General features: G+C 37.7%; 1 protein-coding gene across 1 annotated transcript in view; it reads right to left on the bottom strand.

Annotated features, from left to right (window-relative positions):
• GNA11 (G protein subunit alpha 11) overlaps positions 1-20,819 on the bottom strand; it is a 69,813-nt gene that overhangs the window by 21,979 nt on the left and 27,015 nt on the right. The window contains exon 2 of the mRNA XM_069104195.1: positions 14,184-14,368. Within this exon, the coding sequence (XP_068960296.1) occupies positions 14,184-14,368 (185 nt within the window). The remainder of the gene's footprint in view (positions 1-14,183; positions 14,369-20,819) is intronic.

The following is a 20,819-nucleotide window of genomic DNA, read 5'->3' as shown; positions in this document are numbered from 1 at the left end:
TTTTCCAGTCCCCCTTTTACTCTACTGCCTTGCCTCTGAAATTATCTCCATTTTAACCTGTCTATATTGTGTGTAAATAGTCGTTTGCATATTATATCCAACATTAGGCCACAAATTTCCTGAAGACAGAGCTATCTTTTACCTTTCTTTACATCCCCAACACTGTTAGCCAGTGCCTGGTAATACTGATGCTTAATAAATGCGATGTAAGATGAGAAGAACTTGTGCGAAGATCTAAGCAGAGAAAGATACAATTTGGTCATTCAAGTTTACTACAGACCACCTAGACAGAAACAGTCAACAGAAATAGTTTGGGAAGCAGATCATAAGGTCACAAGTCAAAAGAACACAGAATAAGAGCTTAATTTAGAAGTTATTTTACTTTTACTTATTTTTTTTTATTTTTTTTTTTTTTACTTATTTACCCTTATTTTACTTAAGAGGAAACTGAGAGGTTAAGTTTCCAGGGTCATGGAGCTAGTAAGTGACAGAGGTAAGATATGAACACAGGTTTTTTCTAACTCCAGTTTATCTTTCTCATTGCTGTCCACTGAAGGAAAAGTACACAGAACAGAAAAACTGATTTGGGAAACAGCAGGGGAGGAAAAATGGCATCTGAGAATGGTAATTAGATCTCTAGATCATAGCTTAAAATACAGAAATGACAGACTCTTGGTCAACAAGGGCTGGTAAGAATTTATTGGCTTCAGATAGCAGATGAAGATGCATGCCTCCCAGGACCTGACAAAGAACTGATGGACGAGTGTATAGAATGAGACATATATTTTCAGCCATAACAAATATGTTGATTTGTTTAACTTGATTAAAGTTAAATTTATAAAATTATAAAATTAAAGTTAAATTTATAAATTTATAAAATAAATTTATGTTACAGGTGAGGGCTTTTTGGGGAAGTGTGGAGAGAATTGTGGGTAATGAAAGAAATACAAACAAAAAATAGAAAGAAGAAGGGGAGGTGGTCAATGAAAACTTTTTAAATACAGAGATGACAACAGGACTCTGAGAGGGGAAAAAAGATGAACAGGACAGATTTGCTATTACAGATTTAATATAAATTTTTTTAACTATACATAAGAGAAGTTTGATTTCATATATGATCTACTTTTTCATCCTTTTTATGCTCTTATGTGCTATTGTTTATTAAATTTATAATAAAAACACTTTAATGTATTTGAATGGTGTCTTAAAAATCTAATCAAAAGGGTTTAGAGAGGGAGAAAATTTCCTAAGTTTTATATACCAAGCTATATACCATAGAGTTCCTACAATGAAAGAATAACAATGAAAGTTGATATATCTAGGAATTCACAAGAAATATAAATCCAAGAAAGAAGCCAAGAGTAAACCCATGTCCTCAACTGCCCAGACACAGACTTCAAAGCTTATTCAACAAGCCTAATGCAAAGAGGTAAATTCAATCATAGTTAACACTGAGATTTACTTGGTAGGAAGAAACCCATGAATGGACTATGCTTCTCAACAGGCATTTCTCATTTAAAACAAACAGAATCACTTTTTTTTTTAAAAGTGGAGAAGTACTATATATTAAGAAGGTATGCTAATGAAAGAAAATTCATGAGTGAAAAGAATACAGAGTGAAAAGCACTTTGTTGAAGATCAAGGGAGATAGAAACATCTAAGAAATTATGCTATAGACCACCTAGATAGAAAGAGGAAATAATTAAGGAAAGTGAGAAACAGATCAGAGAGATATAATATGGTAGTGGAGGAGACTTCAATTATCTGGACATTTCTAGATCTTTCTTCTTTCTCAAAGTAAAGCAGCTAGCTCTTTTTGCAATGACAAAGAAAAAGAAACTGAGAGGACAGCCATCAATTGAGTAATAACTGAACAAGCTGTGGTAATAGATTCCTATTATGCTATAAGAAATGATAAGCAGGATGGTTTCAGAAAAATCCGGGAAGGCTTATAGGAAGTGATGCAAAGTGAAGTGAGCAGAACCAGGAGAGTATTATACACAGCAATACTGTAAGGATGATCAACGATGAAAGACTTAACAACTCTGATCAAGATAATAATCCAAGATAATTCCAAATTACCCATGAAGAAAAATGTTATCTACCTCCAGAAAGAAATGATGACTTCTGAGTACAGACTGAGGCATACTTTTTTTAGGCTTTCTTTATTTTTCTTGTTTTTTGTGTTTTCCTTTGCAACAAGCTAATATGGAAATGTTTTGCATAACTTCACATGTATAATCGACATCATACTGCTTGCCTTCTCAGTGGGTATAGGAGGGCATGGAAGGGAAAGGGGAGAATTTGGAACTCAAAATTTTTAAAATGAAAGTTAAATTTTTTTCTATGTAATAGGGAAATATTTAATAATATATGTATATAAAAATATTCATATTTTAAATAAAGCAGCTAGTAATTTCTTGAATTACCTTAATGAAAATTCATCCTTAAAAAGGGAGAGGAACTCTCAAGGGGAAATCCTATTCTGAATCTGATTCTCACTAACAGGAAGGAACTGGTTGCTAGGTTGGAAATTATGGGAAATGACCATTTCCCTTCTAGAGTTTGTGACAGAGAAGACGAAAGCTGGGCATAGTCTAGTATGATCCCTAGATTCAAGGAAAGCAGATTCTAGCAGTGCAGAGAAAGGACAGAATCTCAGGATTAAAATTCTGCAGAGGAAGTCAGTCCAGAAGGGACAGGAAGCTCTCAAGAATAAAATTCTAAAAACACAAAGAGAAATGATTCTAAAGAAGAAATGTGGAATTTCTCTAAAGAGACTGTTGTGGATGTACCAGAAATTCACTAAGATTAAAAAAGAATTCTCCTAAAGTTAAAAAAGATATGTAAAAGAGATAAAAGCAAAACCAGGTAAAAAGAAGATGAAAGTAAGAGCATGATGCTTTCACTGTGCCAGTAATGCTCAAGCTCAAAATAAGTTTAAGTAAAGCTAAGAACAGGAAGGAATTGTTCTTAGCTATATTGGAGAAAAAGGCAAATACAGAGAAAAACCAGGGCTTCTGCTTGGCATGGCTACAACAAGGATAAGTGATCATCAAAAGGAGGAAGAGCTGCTCACTTTCTTGTTTTTCCCTCTTCTACTGAGAAGGACCTAGAAATAATATTTCAAGAAATTATTCAGGAAAATCGCCCTGATGACTTAGATCCAGAGGGTAAAACAGAAATGCAAAGAATCCACTGACTGCCTCCTGAAAGATCCCAAAACAAAATCTCCTAGGAATATTAGAGCCAAAATCCAGAGCTCCCAGGTCAAAGAGAAAATACTTCAAACAGCCAGAAAGAAACAATTCAAATATTATGGAGCCACAATTAGGGATCACATAAGATTTAGCAGCTTCCATGTTAAAGGAGCAGAAAGGGCTTGGAATATATTCTGGAGGGCAAACAAGCTAGGATTACAACCAAGGATAACTTACCCAGTAAAACTGAGTGTATTATTTCAGGGGGGAAAATGGATAGCTAATGAAATACAGGACTTTCAGGGGCGGCCAGGTAGCACAGCAAGTAAGAGCACCGGCTCCAGTGTTGAGAAGACCTGGAGATCGAATCCCGGGCTCAGACACTTAGCACCCACCCAGAAACACCTGGCCGTGTAACCTTGAGCAAGTTACTTAACCCCAATTGCTTAGGGGCGGCCAGGTGGCTCAGCGAGTAAGAGTACCGGCTCCAGTGTTGGGACGACCTGGATCAAATCCGGGCTCAGATACTCAGCACCACACCCAGAAATAACTGGCCGTGTAACCTTGAGCAAGTTACTTAACCCTGATTGCTTTAAAAAAAAAAAAAAAAGAAATACAGGACTTTCAAGTATTCTTGATATAAAGAACAGAGCTGAATAACTCAAAGAGAAGAATAAACAGGAAAAAGGAAATCTATGGGACTCAATAAAATTAAACTGTTAATATTCCTATATGGGAAGATAATACATGTAATTCTTAAGAACTTTATCAGTGTTAGGATAGTAAAAAAGAGTTTACATAGAGAGCATGGGTTAATATGTGATCAATTATGATCGCCAAAAAAAATTAAGGGGTGAAAAAGAGGGATGCACTGGGAAAAGAGGGAAGGAAGAGGCAGAATGGGGAAACTTTCTCACATGAAAGAGGCGCTTAAGAAAGAGCTTAGAGGGTGAGGGAAGCAGGCAATGCTTGAACCTCATTCTTACGGGAATTGGTTCAAAGAAGGAATAACACACACACACACACACACACACACACACACACACACTCTGTCTTGTAAAGAAATATAACTTACCTAATAGGAAAATAGGAGAGGAAGGGGAAAGGTGGGGGGGCGGGGATCATAAAAGGGAAAACAGATTAAGGTAGGCAGTGGTTAGAAGCAAAATAGACTTTTGAGGAGGAGAGAGGAAGAAACAGAAGAAAATGGGATGGAGAGAATAGAGTTAGTAATCATAACTGTGAATGTGAATGGAGTAAGTTCACTCATAAAACAGAAACAGACAGCAGAATGAATGAGAAACCAGAAACCAAAAATCCATTGTTTATAAGAAACATACTTCAAACAGGAAGACACACACACAAGGGCTGGAGCAGAATCTAATGTACTTCAGCTAAACTACAATAAAGCAGGGATAACAATAATAATCTTGGACAAAGCAAAAGAAAAAACAGACTTAATTAAAAGAGATAATCAGGGAAACTACATTATGCTAAAAGGTACCACAAACAATGAATATCAAAAATTTTTACAAGTTTCTCTAATAAAGGCCTTATTTCTTAAATATATACTGAATACAGAACTGAGTCAAATTTATAAAAATAAGACTCATTCCCCAATTGATAAATGGTCAAAAGCTATAAAGAGGCAGTTTTTAGAAGAAGAAATCAAAGCTATCCACAATCATATAAAAAAATGCTGTAAACTGCATTTGTATTAGAGGAATGCAAATTAAAAACAACTCTGAGGTACCACCTCACACCTATCAGAAATGACAAATGCTGGAAGAAATGAGAGGAAAATAGTTACACTAATGAACTACTTGTGGAAGAGTGAACTCCAGTCATTCTGGAGAACAATCTGGAACTACGACCAAAGGACTAGAAAACTGTGCATACCTTTTAACCTAACAAGACCTCTACTAGGTCTGTACCCCAAAAAGGTTAAAGAAAAAGAACAAATATGTGCAAAAATATTTATACCAGCTCTTTTGTGGTGGCAAAGAATCAGAAATTGAGGGAACATTCATCCATTGGGGAATGGCTGAACAAGCTATGGCCTATGATTATGATGGTTTAATACTGTACTGTAAGAAATGACAAGGGGTGGTGATTTTGGAAAAATATGGCAAGAACTATAGGAACTGATGCAAAGTGAAGTGAAAGGAACCAAGCACAGTAACAGGAATACTGTTAGGTCAACTATGAAAGACTTGGGGGGATAAACAGAGCCATGATGGCAAAGAAAAGATAGGGACTCTCCTAAGCTCTCCCAAATTCCACTCCAAACAACTTTAAATAACACCTCAACTAAATGGGCAGCAGTAGCAATGTAATGGGAATGCAAATTTGGAAGATCTTCCCTGCCCCAAGGCTAAAGTGCACCTGAAGCCTGGGGTGGGAGGCTTGTTTTTCAGCAGATACTTCTTGATTGGCCAGTGAGTCAATAAGGTTGTTACATTCTCTGAGCCAGGAAAAGGCTATATAAGCCCTGATGTGTAGCTTTGTTTTGGGGGCTCACTTTGAGAAGTGTTCTGTGATTTGATCTGTATTCTGGGAAGCCGTTGTCCAGGGCCCCCCCCCACCCCGGCTTTGAAAAACCCAGATGTGGAAACCCAGATGTTGACTGGGTATGGATGTAATGGTTGGACAGTTTGGAAATCTGTCTACTTGATCTGTTTCTGTCTTGATAATTCTGCCTGTATACTTTGAAGTTCGGGGTGCTGACCTTTTCTCCTGAACAAGGTAAACGATATATGTCTGACTGATTAAAGTAAGCTTGTTAACCCATTTTGAGTTGCTTTCCTTTAACAAAGCAGATCCAAGAACCTGTATGGGCAGCCACCCTGAGCACGCTTGGGGTGCTTGCTGCTACAAGCTTCCAGAGTCCAGAGATGGTAAAGGGGTCACACAACAAGTCAGAAGGATATTACAGGGGTCCCTTTGCTGGCACTGAGTGCAGGACACTGTGGCATTGCCCAAAAGCAGATCTAGGTTAAGGTCCTGGGTCACAGTTCCAGGGCAAGGAGGAAGATTAGTACAAAAGAGCTTGTGGCCACAAAGGAACAGGGCCTCTGGTCACAGTTCCAGGGTAGAAAAGAGTGCTTGTGGTTACTCACAGACCAGAGCACAAGAAGAAAAAGTGTAAAACATACCTCTCCTTAGATCATACTACCTTGGAAGAACTAAAAACTGACAATTAAAAAGGTTTGAGAGATAGTTTCTGGATAATTTAATCATTTTTATTAATAAGGCCAAGATATTATTAATAAAAGGATGGTCATTTGGCCGTCTCTCTTAGACCAAAGACGATCATGACAGCAGTCTCAGATCTTATATTTTTTTTTTTGGAAGAGGAGTGGCAATCAACTCTGATTGGCTAACATAACAGAAGATGAGCTATATTAAAATAAGGGCCTAATAGTGACATCATGTCACCCTTGGCCAGAGAAACTCTCTACATTCAGACCACCCCCAGCCATGAGCTACAAAATGATGTGTTTCCATCCAAGCTTGACTGAATGGAATTCACTAGAGACTAGAAATACCTTGTAGGATTGGGTCAGATAGAGGAGAAGTTTAATTATACCTTCAGAGACTGAGGTCTTTAAAACAGAAAAGAAAAGGAGAACTCAATCTCTCAGAATCTCTTCTCTCAAAACTTAGACTTCCCAGAACTAGCTCTGAAAAAGCAGCTATACAAAAAACCTGAAGCTTGAGCCTAGAGCAGAGCCCAACTTTAACATCAAGTTAAAAGTCAAGAAATAAGATGGGAAAATGAGTAAATAATAAAAGAAGAACTGGATCACAGAAATTTACTGCGGTGACAGGAAAAATCAAAACACAAAAGCAGAAAACAACAAAGTCAAAACTGCTACATCCAAAGTCTCAAAGAAAAATGTGAATTTGGTCTCAGGCCCAAAGAATTCCTCCTCAAAATGAATATTAAAAATCAAGAAAGAGAGGTAAAGGAAAAATTGGGAAAATAAATGAGAGTAATACAAAAAAAATTTATGAAAAAGTCAACAACTTGGTAAAGGAGGTACAAAAAATACTAAGAAAATAACACTTTAAAAAAACTGCAAGTAAAAAAAAAAAAACCCCAGTAAGTAAAAGGGCACAAAAATTCACCAAAGAGAAAAATTCCTTAAAAAGAAGGATTGGCCACATGGAAAAAGATATACAAAAATTCACTGATGAGAAGAACTCCTTAAAAAAAAATTGGCTAAATGGAAAAGGAAGTACAAAAGCTCACTGAAGAAAATAATTCCTTAAAAATTAGAATTGGACTGGAAATGAATGATTCCATGAGACATCAAGAAATAATCAAACAAAACCAAAAGAATGAAAAAATAAGAAAATATGAACTATGTCATTGGAAAAAAAAACCCACCTGCAAATCAAGGAGAGATAATTTAAGAAATATTAGACTGCCTGAAAACCATGATAAAAAAAAAAAAAGAGGGGGCAGCCAGGTAGCACAGTGAGTAAGAGCACCGGCTCCAGTGTCGGGATGACCTGGGATTGAATCCGGGCTCAGACACTTAGCACCCACCCAGAAACACCTGGCCGTGTAACCTTGAGCAAGTTACTTAACCTTGATTGCTTTAAAAAAAAAAAAAGAAGAGAAAGAGCCTAGACATAATATTTCAAGTAATTATCAAAGAAAACTGCCCTAATACCCTAAAACCATAAGGTAAAATAGAAATCGAAAGAATACACCAATCACCTAAAAGAAATCCCAAAATAAAAGCTTCCAGGAATATTACGGCCAAATTCTAACACTCCCAGGTGAAGGAGAAAATACAAGAAGCCAGAAAGAAACAATCCATAAATCGTGGAGCCACTAGGTGGCATAGTAGACTGAGGACTAGGACTGGAGTTAGGAAGATTTATCTTCCTGAATTCAAATATGGCCTCAGATATCTACCAGCTGTGTGACCCTGGGGAAGTCCTTTAACCCTGTTTGCCTAAGTTGCTCATCTATAAAATGAGCTGGAAAAGGAAATGGCAAGCAACTCCAGTATCTTTGCCAAGAAAATCCCAAATTGGATCATGAAGAATTGGACACAACCACACAACTAAATATCAACACACGGTCAGCATTACAAGAGATTTAGAAGCTTCTACATTAAAGGACAGGAGGGCTGGGAATATGATATTCCAGGGGGCAAAGGAGCTAGCATTATAACCAAGAATCATGTAACTGGTAAAACTAAGTATAATCTTTCAGGAGGGAAAATGAACATTCAATGAAATAAAGGACTTTCAAGAATTCTTGATGAAAAGACCAGAACTGAATAGAAAATCTGACATTCAAACAGAAGACTCAAGAGAAGCATAAAAAGGTAAACAAGGAAAGAAAAATCATAAAGGAGGATTCAATAAGGTTAAACTGTTTACAATCCTACAAGGGAAGGTGACACTTTTAACTCCCAAGAACTTTCTCATTATTAGGGCAGTCAGAAGGAGTACACATAGACAGAGAGCATGAGTGTGAGTTGGCTATGGTAGGATGATATATTAAAAAAATAAAATTTAAAAGTGAGAATGAGGGATGCACTGAGAGAAGGAGAAAGAGAGGTAGAATGGGATAAATTATCCTACATAAAGGAGGAACAAAAGTGCTTTTGCAGTGGAGGGGAAGATGAGGGATGGCAGGAAACACATGAATCTTATTCTCATCAAAACTGGCTCAAAGAGGGAATAACATATACACTCAGTTGGATATGGAAATCTATCTTACCTTAGAGGAAAGTAGAGGGGGAAGGGAATTGGAGGGGGGAGGGACAGTGTGCTCTAATTACAGAAAGGGAGGGCAAATTGAGGGAGGGAGCAGTCAGAATCTGAGGATAGACAGGATGAAAGGAAAGAGATAAGATAAAGGGAGGGGGAGAGGGAAAGAAGAGGATAAAGAGAAACATACAGTAATCATAATTGTGAAAAAATTTTTACAGCAAGTTTCTCTGATAAACATCACATTTCTCAAACACAGAGAACTAAGCCAAATTTATTTTAAAATTTTAATTTATTTTCCTAAAAATATAATTTATTTAAAAAATTTTCCTAACTAATAAATGGTCAAAGGATATGAACAAGCAGTTTTCAGATGAAGTAATCAAAGCTGTCTATATTCATTTGAAAACATGGTCTAAATCACTATTTATTAGAGAAATAAAAATTAAACTAACTCTGAAGTACCCTTACACCTATCAGACTGGCTAATATGAGTGAAAAGGAAAATAACAAATGTTGGAGGGGATGAGGGAAAATTGAGACACTAAAGCATTCTTGGTGGAGTTGTGAACTGATTCAATCATTTTGGAAAGCAACTTTTAACTATGCCCCAAAGGGTTCTAAAACTGTACACACACTTGAACCCAATGATACCACTATTAGATCTATATTCCAAAGAGATAAAAAGAATGAAAAGAACCTATATGCACAAAAATATTTAAAGCAAACTTTTTGTGGTGGTAAAGAATTCGAAACTGAAGGAAACTGAAGCCCATAAATTAGGAACGGCTGAACAAGTTGTGGCATATCTGATCAAATCATACTGTACTATAAAGAGGAAAAGGATGTTCTCAGAAAAACCTGGAAGAACTTACATGAACTCATGCAAAGTGAAAAGAGCAGAACCAGGAGAACATTACAGCAATACTGTGCAATGATCAGTCGTGAATGCTTTAGCTATTCTCAGCAATACAATGATCCAAGGCAATGTGGAAGGTCTTATGATGAAAAAAATGCTATCCATCTCCAGGGAAAGAACTGATGGAATCTGAATGCAGACTGAAGCATAATCTTTTTTTGCTTTATTTTTCTTGAGGGTTTGGTGTTTTCTTTCACACAACTTGACTAATGTGGAAATATATTTAACATGACTGCACATGAATTACCTATATCAAATTGTTTGCCTTCTTAATGGGGGGCAGAGGAGGGAGGGAGAGAATTTGGAAATAAAATTCTAAAAAATGAATGTTAAAAATTGCTTTTACAGGTAATTGGGGAAAAAATATATTAAATAAACATTAAAAAAAAAACTTGGCTACTCTGATCAATAAAATGATCTAAGACAATCCTAAAAGGCTCAAAATTTTAAAATGTCATCCACCTCCAGAGAGAACTGATAAACTGAGTATAAACTGAAGTATCATTTATTTTTCTTGCTTTAAAAAAAATATGACCTAATATGGAAATATGTTTTACATGATTTAATATGTATAATAGATATCATATTGCTTGCCTTCTCTCAGTTGGTGTGGGAGGGTGTCAGAGGGAGGGAGCAAATTTGGAACTCAAAATTTAAAAAGGAAAAAAAATGCTAAAAATAAATAATAAATTGAAATGTTGGGGGTGGGGACCGATGCTACCAAACCAAATTTCCATTTTTAACAGGGATACTTAATTAGAACATGAAGGAAATGCTGCCTATATAATTAATTAATTTTTAGCAAAGCATTTGATAAATTATCCTATGCTATTCTTACAGATAATATAGAAAAATGTAGACTAAACCAATTCCAAAGTATAGGGTGGGCTTCCCTAGAGGGCCATGGCATCACTCCAAAAAAATATAGGATGAACTGATCAGAAAATACGAAGATAAACTGGAGGTCACCCTAAACACAAAAGCCAATCATGGGATTTGTTTCTCACACAAGCCACACCTGAAAATCCCTCAATATTCCCCCACTCCCTCTCTTCCTCTTTTGCAGCACAAGCTCCCAATCTCTTTCCTTCTGAGCTAGGTTTCTGACCCTTGGGACAGGTACAACCTAAACTAACCACTCCCTACAACTATACCATTGAGAAAATTCTACCTAGACTTTCTGATCCAGGTCACCTTGTGGGAAGGCTCTTAGACAGAGGAAGAAAATGAAGAGCTTTCTTCACCTCCCTCCACTTCATTTTGGGTGAGGAAGAGTGAATCACATATGATCAGGCTTAGATCACAGATATACATTATCTTTCCCTCTAGACCAACCCACCTTACAGACTTTCCCTATTACTGTGGAAAGTACCACATTTCTGTTTACCAAGGTCTTTTACAACCACAATGTTATTTTTCACTCTTCACTCTCCCTCAGGAATGTGCTGGAAAATGTTTAACAATCAGCTCTGTTTTTTAAAATTTTAATATGAATTATCAATATTTTTCCTATATTGTTGAAGTCTACATAATCAACAAAAAAAATAAATCAAGTCTTGATTTGTAGCGTTTGCTCATTCAATCTAGAGCTGGCTAAAGCAAAATGCCTTCACCCTAAATCCACATCCAATCAGTCACCAATGGAGTTCTATCTCCACGTCTCTCATAATTGTCTCCTGTCACACCCCAATTCAGGACCTCATCACCTGTCACCTAGCCTCTTAAAATAGCCTCCTAACTAGTTTCCATGACTCAAGTCTCTTCCCTTTCCAATCTACACTTCATTAGGTGCCAAAGTGATTTTCCTAAAGACTAAGTCAGACTATTCAGGCACCCCCTACTCACAGCATGATCATGGATGATGATTCTAGCTAGCATTTATATGAGCACTTTAAGGTTTGTAAAGCACTTCACATGTTATCTCAATTGTTCCTCACAACAACCCTATCTATATGAGGGATATGCCACATTATTATCCTCAATTTATAGATGAAGAAAGTGAGGCTGAGAAGTTAATTGACTTGCCCAGAGTCACACGGCTAAGAAATGTCTAAGGCTGGATTCAAAGTCAGGTCTTCCTGATTCCAAATCCAACATTATAACAACAAATCACATTTACATACTGCTTACTATATGCCAGGCACTGTGCTAAGAGCTTTACAATTATTATCTCACTAGATACTCACAACAATTCTGGGAGGAAGGTGCTTATTATTATCATCTCTATTTTACAAATGAGGAAACTGAGGCTGGCAGAGGTTAACAGACTTGCCCAGGGTCACATACCTAGTAAGTACCTGAAGCCACATTTGAACTCAGGTCTTCCTAACTGCAAGCTCAGCTGCCCCACCTACCTGCTTTTCCCAAAAATCCTGTGACTCTCGCCTCTAGCATCAAATATTGTTTCATTTTTATCTCATCCTTTTTTAAATTTCCATTTTTAAGTTTTAGAATGTGTATGATTATTGGTACAGGAGCACACATACCTAACTTATAACCAAATCAGATACATGAAATATTAGACCAGATGGTTGCTGAAGTCCCTTCCAATTCAGATTCTATAATACAAAACCCATTTCCACATTAACCATCTTATATTTTTCATGTTAAGGATCCTCAGCTCCTTTGACCATTTCTATAGCAAATATGGTTTTCAGGACACATTTCCCCCACACCCCCTCCCCACCCCCAAACACCCCAACTTGGCCACCATCCTTCAGGTGTACTCCAACTTGGTCAAATCCCTCCCTAAAATGTGGTGCCCAGAACTGTCACTTGCCTTCCTTCTGGACTCTAGGTTATTTTTAATGCAGCCTAAGATGGAATTGGTTTTTTGACACTGTTGGTTCATTGGGGGTTTTAATCAAATTGACAATGCCAAGTCACAGCAGAGCTGAGAGCACAAAGCATGTGTGCTATGAGACAAGATACCAAACGGCCTCAGGACACGGCTAATAGTGATGAGTGTCAAAAGAGTTCAGGAATCTAATATGATCTCTTTGGAACTTGCTCAAAGGCCAGCCTAAACCTGTGCCCTTTACTGTGCTGGGAGAGGCTTGTTCTTCATGAACCATGGGTAGCTGCACAAATGTCAACCTATGCCATACCACTTTCCTTCCTCAACAGTCCAGACTGGATAAACAAATCTCCAAAAGGTATGGAGTACTCCTAGGTAAACCTGGCAAAATGAACAGAAGTTTGAGACAGTAAACTCACTCCACCAAGACTGAGCTGGATACAGGTGAGGTAATGAAAACAGTAACAATGCCTATTCCCCTAGTACAAAGCTGAACTGAATTTAAGAAAAGCTCTATGTTCTGCTTAAAATCCCTAGTCCAATGCCTGAACACAGCTGCAGAGAAGGAGGGGGGAGTCAATGTTTTTGTTTAGGATTACAATTTTGGTCTGCATTGAAGGTTCAGGAAGGACCAAAAGTTATGACATATCTGAAATCTAGCTTATTGGCATTCTCAAATCTTAAAGTAAATTAGATAATTTAAACCATATTTGTACAAAAAATTTATCCCTCCTCTGCCAAGCTTCAGCCCGAAGCAAATTTTTGTGGTTGAGTTATAAGCCCTTGAAAACCGATCAATAAAAGCAGCGAGAGCACACCCTCAGATATAGCTGTACAAGTGGGTGTCGCTATGAGCCTAAAGGCAGCTTCCTGCATCTGCCTGAGAAGAGCTGTGGGTTCCAGTTAGACACCAAAGAAATCCTGCTTCTAACTCAGAGAACTCTACATATCCAATGGCTCATCGTGTTGGAAGAGAAAGTTACAACAGAGCCAGAAACCAGCACTGTAAGCTGGCTTCATTCAGAGCCAGCTAAACAGTTTGCTTCCTAACATTGCCCACCCTCCATAAATTAATCCAATAAGCAACAGCCAAGAGAGGGAGGGCCAGCTGTGATTTTCAGCAGGTCTTCCAGCATCCCACAAGCATTTGGCCTCCAACCCTCAGTCTCTTGTCCACATTTCCAGGCCTAGAGGTTTGCCTAACAATGGAAATAACATTCCTCTAGCCCTGCTTATGCCATTATGTCTCCTCTATGGGCCTGAGCTCACAGTGGGATTTTCAACCTGCATGTGGCATGCGTCACTACAAGCACTGACAAGGTTGCCCAACTCTGTAACCCACAGTTAAGAGTGGCTATTCATTCTCACAGAGAGGAAATCAGATCACCCAGAAAAGCTAACTACCAGGAAACCAGGACCCTGAAGAATCTCGAAACATTCCCTTCACAATTCCACTTCCCAAAACATAAGTATAAAGAAGGAACTCCACAATGGAGCTACTGAAGGAGAGGACTGCCTGGTCTCTGCTCACCTTGTTCTGCTCGTACTTGTAAAGAATCTTCAGGGTCTCCATAGCCCTGATCATGGACTGCATGGCAGTGAAGATGTTCTGGTAGACCAACTTGGTGAAGCCCCTCTTGTCCTCTTCGGAGTAGCCCGAACCATGGATTATCCTCATTTGTTTAATAAATGTACTCTTTCCACTTTCTCCAGTGCCTACAAAAAGGGGGAGGGGGGATTAGATAAGAGCATATAAACAGTTTATGAAGATGCTGTATTGAGAAAAAATAAGCCACCTGCCTGTGCTATTAAATAATTTGGGTGAGGTTCCCAACTGACCTCTATGGGTCTCTCTTTCTAATCTAAGAAACAGCAAGAAGTCCTTTCAAGAAAGAATGTGCTGTTTATACCAATGGCCAAGGTAGTTCTGGGTATTCAAACCTCCAAAAAAAATCTTTCTTCCTCTCCCCCAACAACCAATCAGGCACAACCCTATTAATACAACTCAGTAAAGTACCATATGCTGAATTCCCAGTGAAGGCAATACCAAAATCTCAATCCCTACTGTGCAAGTGATTACTTAAGGGACTACTTCTTATGAAATGAAATCACCCTGAAAAAGGCCATGACTGGCAATTGGGCTTTAAACTCCAGTTTATTCTTTTTTGTCTAAGGATAAACAATATAGTTTCTAACTTGTCTGGGCCCTTTGCCAGCCCCAATTCTGTCTGGACTTTTGTTGATCTCTCTGTTCAGTAGAAACCAGAGAAGAAACCGAATGACACAGTTAAGAAGTCAAAGTACAAAGTAAGCCATCTGATCTTCTTAAGTACCTCTGGGGAAAAGTCAGGAGATATGGAGGTAAGGGAGGGGGAAGAGAAGAAAGTGAATTCATCAAGAATCAAGTGTGGGGATTATCTGGAGATGCACCTTACCTACACTCCCTGAAGCCTAGGACCAGAGATATCAAAAGGTTTCTTTACCACCAAACTAGTCATAGAAATCAGCATATAAGATGGACAACAGATTCTATCTAACAACAAATCCCATATATGTTCTGAAGTCACAAGCCCTGGTGACATCTGTTTAGACGAAGCATGTACATGCTACAACAGCAGCTGAAGATGTGGCCCCATATATGCCCTCTCAAATACCAACTGCCCTACTATATATCACTCTCCCTTTAGAATCACAAAATATTAGCGTGGGAAGGGTCTCAGGAGCCACTTGGTACAACGCTTACTTTTTTTAAAAAGTAAAAAAATAAATAAAGACCAGAGAAGAAAGGCTTTGCCAAGGGGGGGGGAGGGGTCAGGCGTAGGTCTTGTGATGCTCCTTATCAGATGTTCTCCCCACTTCCCTGCATTCGGCGTAACAGGACTGCCGAGTTGAAAAGGGCCTGCAACTTGTACCTGAGCAGGAATTGCCCCTATGGCATCATCCAGAAGTACTCATCCAGCCTGTGCTTGGAGATCCCCTGGTGAAGGAGTTGGAAAACCCATCCCACTTTTTTAATAACTCTAAATGGAAGGAAATTTATCCAACATCAAGCCTAAATTTCCTGTCTACAACTTCCACCCACTGCTGCTCCTTCTTCTATAGTCTGACCCCTCTTCCACAGGAGGACCTTTCACTTGGAGATAACCATCGTGTTCTTCCCCTTTAGTCTTCTCTTCTTCAGATAAACATCCCCATTTCTTCCAACTAATCCTCACACAGCTTGATGTTGAGATGCTTCACCATACTGACTCTCCTACTCTGGCCAATACCCAAGCTTGTCAATCAGTTTCTTTCCTAAGATGCAGCACACTTAAATGAACTCCAGATGTGCTTTGATAAGGGTTGGTGGAACTACCACTTCTTTGTCCTTGGATATTATGCTTCTCTAAATGTAGCCTAAAAATAAAATTAACATTCCTGACAGTCATATCAGAGTTGACTCAAATGTTTTTATCACCAGATCAGACTCATACATTATCTAAAATTTGCAAAGCAATTGATATACATTATTGCATTTGAGCTTCACTATAAACCCTCTGAGGTGGGTTCTCCAGGTGATTTTTGGATCCTTTTACAGACAAGCAAACCAAGGCTCAGAGAATTTAAATTACTCGCCCATGGTCACACAAACAGAAGTGTCAGAAGTAGGATTTGAACACAAATCTTCCCATTTTCCTTCCTACACATATTTTGTATAGATTTTATATAAGCACACATTGTCTCCTCCTCCCTCAAAAGAATGCGTTTCCTAAGGACAAAAATTGCTTCATTTCTGTTTCTTTATCCACAGCACTTGGCACAGCACACAATACATAGTGCTTAACAATTTGGAACTATAGGGCAGCTAGGTGGCACAGTGAATAGAGCATCAGCCCTCAATTCAGGAGTACCTGAGTTCAAATCCCACCTCAGACACTTACTAGCTGAGTGACCCTGGGCAAGACACAACCCAAACTGCCTGAAAAATGCACCAAAACTTACTAAACTTGTGTGCACCCTTTGACCCAATGATACCACTACCCCAAAAAGACAAGGAAAAGGATCTATGTATAAAAATGTTTATAAAAACTTTACTTGTGGTGGCAAAAAAAAACTAGAAACTAGGGAGTTGACCAACTTGGGAAAAAACTGAATAAAGTATGGTACATGAATGTAGGAGAATACTAAAGTCCAATAAAAAATGAAAGAAGGGATAATTTCAGAGAAAACTGATGCAAGATAAAGTGAAAAGAACAATATAAGGAATTTCTATAACAAGAACACTATAAAGACAAAGAACTTGGAAACATAGTAACTGATCAATGAATGCAACGACCAACAATAATTCCAGAGGATGGATGGTAAAGAATATTATCCACCTCCTAAAAGAGAGGCAAAGGACTTGGGGTACAGAATAAGACTAAACAAAAATAAATATTATATTTCTGGACATGGCTAGTGTAAGAATTTGTTTTGCTTGACAAAGTTTTTGTCTAAAAAAGGGTGGGGCGGTAGGTTGAATACAGGTGTTTCTTTTTTTCTCTCTCAGGAGAGAGAACTGACTTTTTGCTCATTGAAGAAAATAAAATTTAAATTTAAAAAAATTTACAAATGGTTGACACTTAATAAATGCTAGTTGATTGATTTCTGATTCCAAAGCTAATATCCAATCCACACTGCTTCTATAAATATTAAACGTATAGTCCAATAAACATCTTCTGATCTTTTGCAAACTTGTATCAGACTAACCATGTGTCTTCCATCTTGCATGTTTACTATTTCTCAAACCCAAGTATAAGATCTCACATTTATTCCTTGAGTTTTATTTTCTTATATTCAGTCCAATTTCCTAATCTGTCAAAATCTTCCTGGATCCTGAGTGTCACTGAGTATTTTAATTATCCCTCCCAACTTTTGGTCATCTGTAAATCTGACGTGCATATCATTTCTGCTTTTATTCAAGTCACTGATAAAAATGTTAAATAGGTCCTGGAGCATTCAGCTACAGGACTTCTTACAAGATGATATCAAATGGGGCAGCTAGGTGACACAGTGAAGTTCAAATCCGGCCTCAGACACCTGACACGCTTACTAGCTGTGTGACCTTAGGTAAGTCACTTAACCCCAATTCCCTTGCCTTCCCCCCTCCAAAAAAAACAAAATAAAACCAAGATGATATCAAACCACTGACTTCTCTGGATCCTGCCACTCAACTTATTTCACAGCCCAACTAATTACATTACTGCCTTAGCTTGTATCTCTCGATACTTTTCACTAAAACAACATGAAAGGCTCTGGGAAATGTCTTGCTAAAATATATACATATAGCCATTTCCCTGGTCTACCAGTTTAGCAACTTAGTAAACTTAGTAAAAAAAGGAAACAAAATTGGTCTGCTGTTGATGAAGCTACAGTTGGTTCTTGATGGTTACCAATTTCTCTTCCAGATGTTCACTAATTATCTCTTTAATCCAATACCAAGAGCAAAAGATTTAACAATGAAATAAATCTCCCTCCTCTCAAGAAATCAATCAAAAAGTACTTATTAAGTGTGTATTATATGCCAAATAATACTGTGCTAATTGATGAGGATATAAATATCTAGAATTTTGTCAAGGATCAAAGGCAAAATCACAACACTACAACTTGCAAGCTTTAGATTCTTTAACATAGCTGGGTGGTACAGTAGACAAAAAGCTAGCCTAGAGTCACAAAGATTTGAGTTCAAATTCAGCCTTAGACACTGGGCAATTCACTTAACCTCTGTCTACCTCAGTTTTTATAAAATGGAAAGAATAAGAATAACAGTATTTCCTTCACAGTGTTGTTGTGAGGATCAGATGAGATAATATTTGTAAAGTGCTTAACACAATATCTGGCACATAGCAGGTGATGCATAAATGCTTATTCCCTTCTCTTCTTCATTTTCCTTTTCAGAAAAAGAATATTTTTCTTTCTCTAGTCCTGCAATACCTCTCCCATTCTCCACGATCTTCCAAAGATGAGGGCCTACAATCCAACTTCAAATCTTCCATAACCTAAACAAAAACCCAAGCCACCAACAAAAACAAAATTTATATCAAGTTAGAAATATAATTACATATATTTAGGAACAAAAAAAATGAATAAAAGATATGCATGCAGGTTACTGCCTTTGGAATTTTTCTTTAGGTGTTCAAAGTATTTTTCCCTTGTTAAAATCAATCAAGAAACTTTTTTAAGCTCCTACTGTGCCAGATTCTATGCTAAGCGCTATGGATACAAAAAAGGCAAAAAACACTCCACTCTCTGCTGTTACAGAGCTTACAATTCATTGGAGGAGAACAAAGCTATAAGTTATAGATAGGATAAACAGGAGATAATTAACATAGAGGTTGGGTTGCATATACTAGGAATATGTAGTATCATTATTATTATGCTAGACTAACTGAGGAAATGAACTTACCTCTCTCTCTCCCCTTAAACACTTAATGGTGCATTATCATAAGCAAATCACTCAGGAATCTCTCAATCTCGATTTCCTCATCTATGGAAACAGGAATACTAATACTACTCTCTCAAAGAGTAATCAATAAATACTTATGGACAGGTCTCATATTTTCTAATTCTAAGTAATATTACTGTTATTTGCGTTGGTTTCACTCCCCCCCCCCAACTTCTCTTTAAGCCTTACCTCAATGGCAAGCAGAGTACTCTATACATAGCAGATTACTTTATCAAGCTTATTAAATGAATGAAAATTACAGACCTACACTGAAAGAAAACAATTCATGAGTACAAGCATTTAAGACAGAAGTTAAGGGAAAAGAACAACTCTGTAACATAACGGTTAGTAAAAATGGACTAAAAAACATCAGGCAGAATCTATTGAGAAGGACAAGACTGTAGGTTTGTCGCTGCACTTTGGATGCAGTGGCAGATTTTTAACTACCAGCAGACCTGACATGCACCTATGTTAATATCCTACCAATTTAGCTTCCATGAAATCATTCTTTATCCTCAAATCTGGAAATACTCTTTCTCATTTGCTTTCACATTATTATGTACTCATCTTTTTTTGGAGGAGGGGAGTGTCTTTTTTTTTTGAGGGGTGAAGTAAGGTAATTGGGGTTAAGTGACTTGCCCAAGGTCACACAGCTAGTAAGTGTTAAGTGTCTGAGGCCGCATTTGAACTCAGGTCCTCCCGACCCAGGGTTGGTGCTCTATTCACTGCACCACCCAGCTGCCCCTGTACTCTTCTTACATATGGCACACATTCTATATCTAATTACAATTACATGAGAACATGTTTTTTCTCACCCAGTTGACTGTGAGCTCCATGAGGACAGGAAATTAATTGGTCTTACCTTTGTATCCCTCCAGTGCTGAGAATAGTATGTTGTATACTACAGATAGAGATGTTTAGTAAACGAAGGACAAGAATTTATGTTGGTCACAAGAGTTTTGGGTGGTGGGTATGACTGAATTACATTGAATATCTTACTGCTGGGGAGGTGGGGGGGAAGAGCACAGTACAATGGAAAAGACATTGAATCTGGAGTCAAAGGACCTAGGTTCAAATCCCAAATCTATCAGCTATGTGACCTTGGGCAAGTAAGTCACTCCATCTCAGGTTCCTCATTTGCAAAACTAAAAGTTAGATTAGAGGACTTTAAATATCCTCTCCAACTCTAAATCTACGATTGTGTGACTAGCCAGCTTTGGTGAAATCTCATCTTTTTTCCTATCAAATAAACAAACAAGAGGCAACAAAGAAAAGATTCACTGAGGAAAGACTGACATATGGTGCTGCCAAATGCGAAAGGATCAGTCCTATAAATAAAATATTTCCAAAGAAAAAAGTAGGAATAGATTGAGAGATGGCAAGATTCTCAATTCAATTGTATTTAGATGGAATCTGTGTCCAATGGTAAAAATGAAAATGAGGACTCCAGTATTAGAAAAAAAGAGTGAAAGTAGCAGCATTGAGGACACAAACCCTAAAAAGGGCTGAGTGTAGACAATATAAATATTCAAAAGCATCAACAACAGACATGGGGGTGAGGAGAGAGAAGTGAGGTGGGAAGCAATCTGATCCATACAGAAGACTCAATCTGGATGAAAAAAGTTAAGTGAATATTTCATTTTGGCTACAAATTCACTATACACTAAGTCACAAAAATCAAGGCTGCTACACTTCCAATTATCC

The sequence above is a fragment of the Petaurus breviceps genome, unplaced genomic scaffold (genome assembly GCF_028583685.1).
Source record: "Petaurus breviceps papuanus isolate PSGF00001 unplaced genomic scaffold, PetGlider_PUasm1.0 103, whole genome shotgun sequence".
Taxonomy (NCBI): Eukaryota; Metazoa; Chordata; class Mammalia; order Diprotodontia; family Petauridae; genus Petaurus; species Petaurus breviceps.
This window is presented reverse-complemented; position numbering and strand designations above follow the sequence as displayed.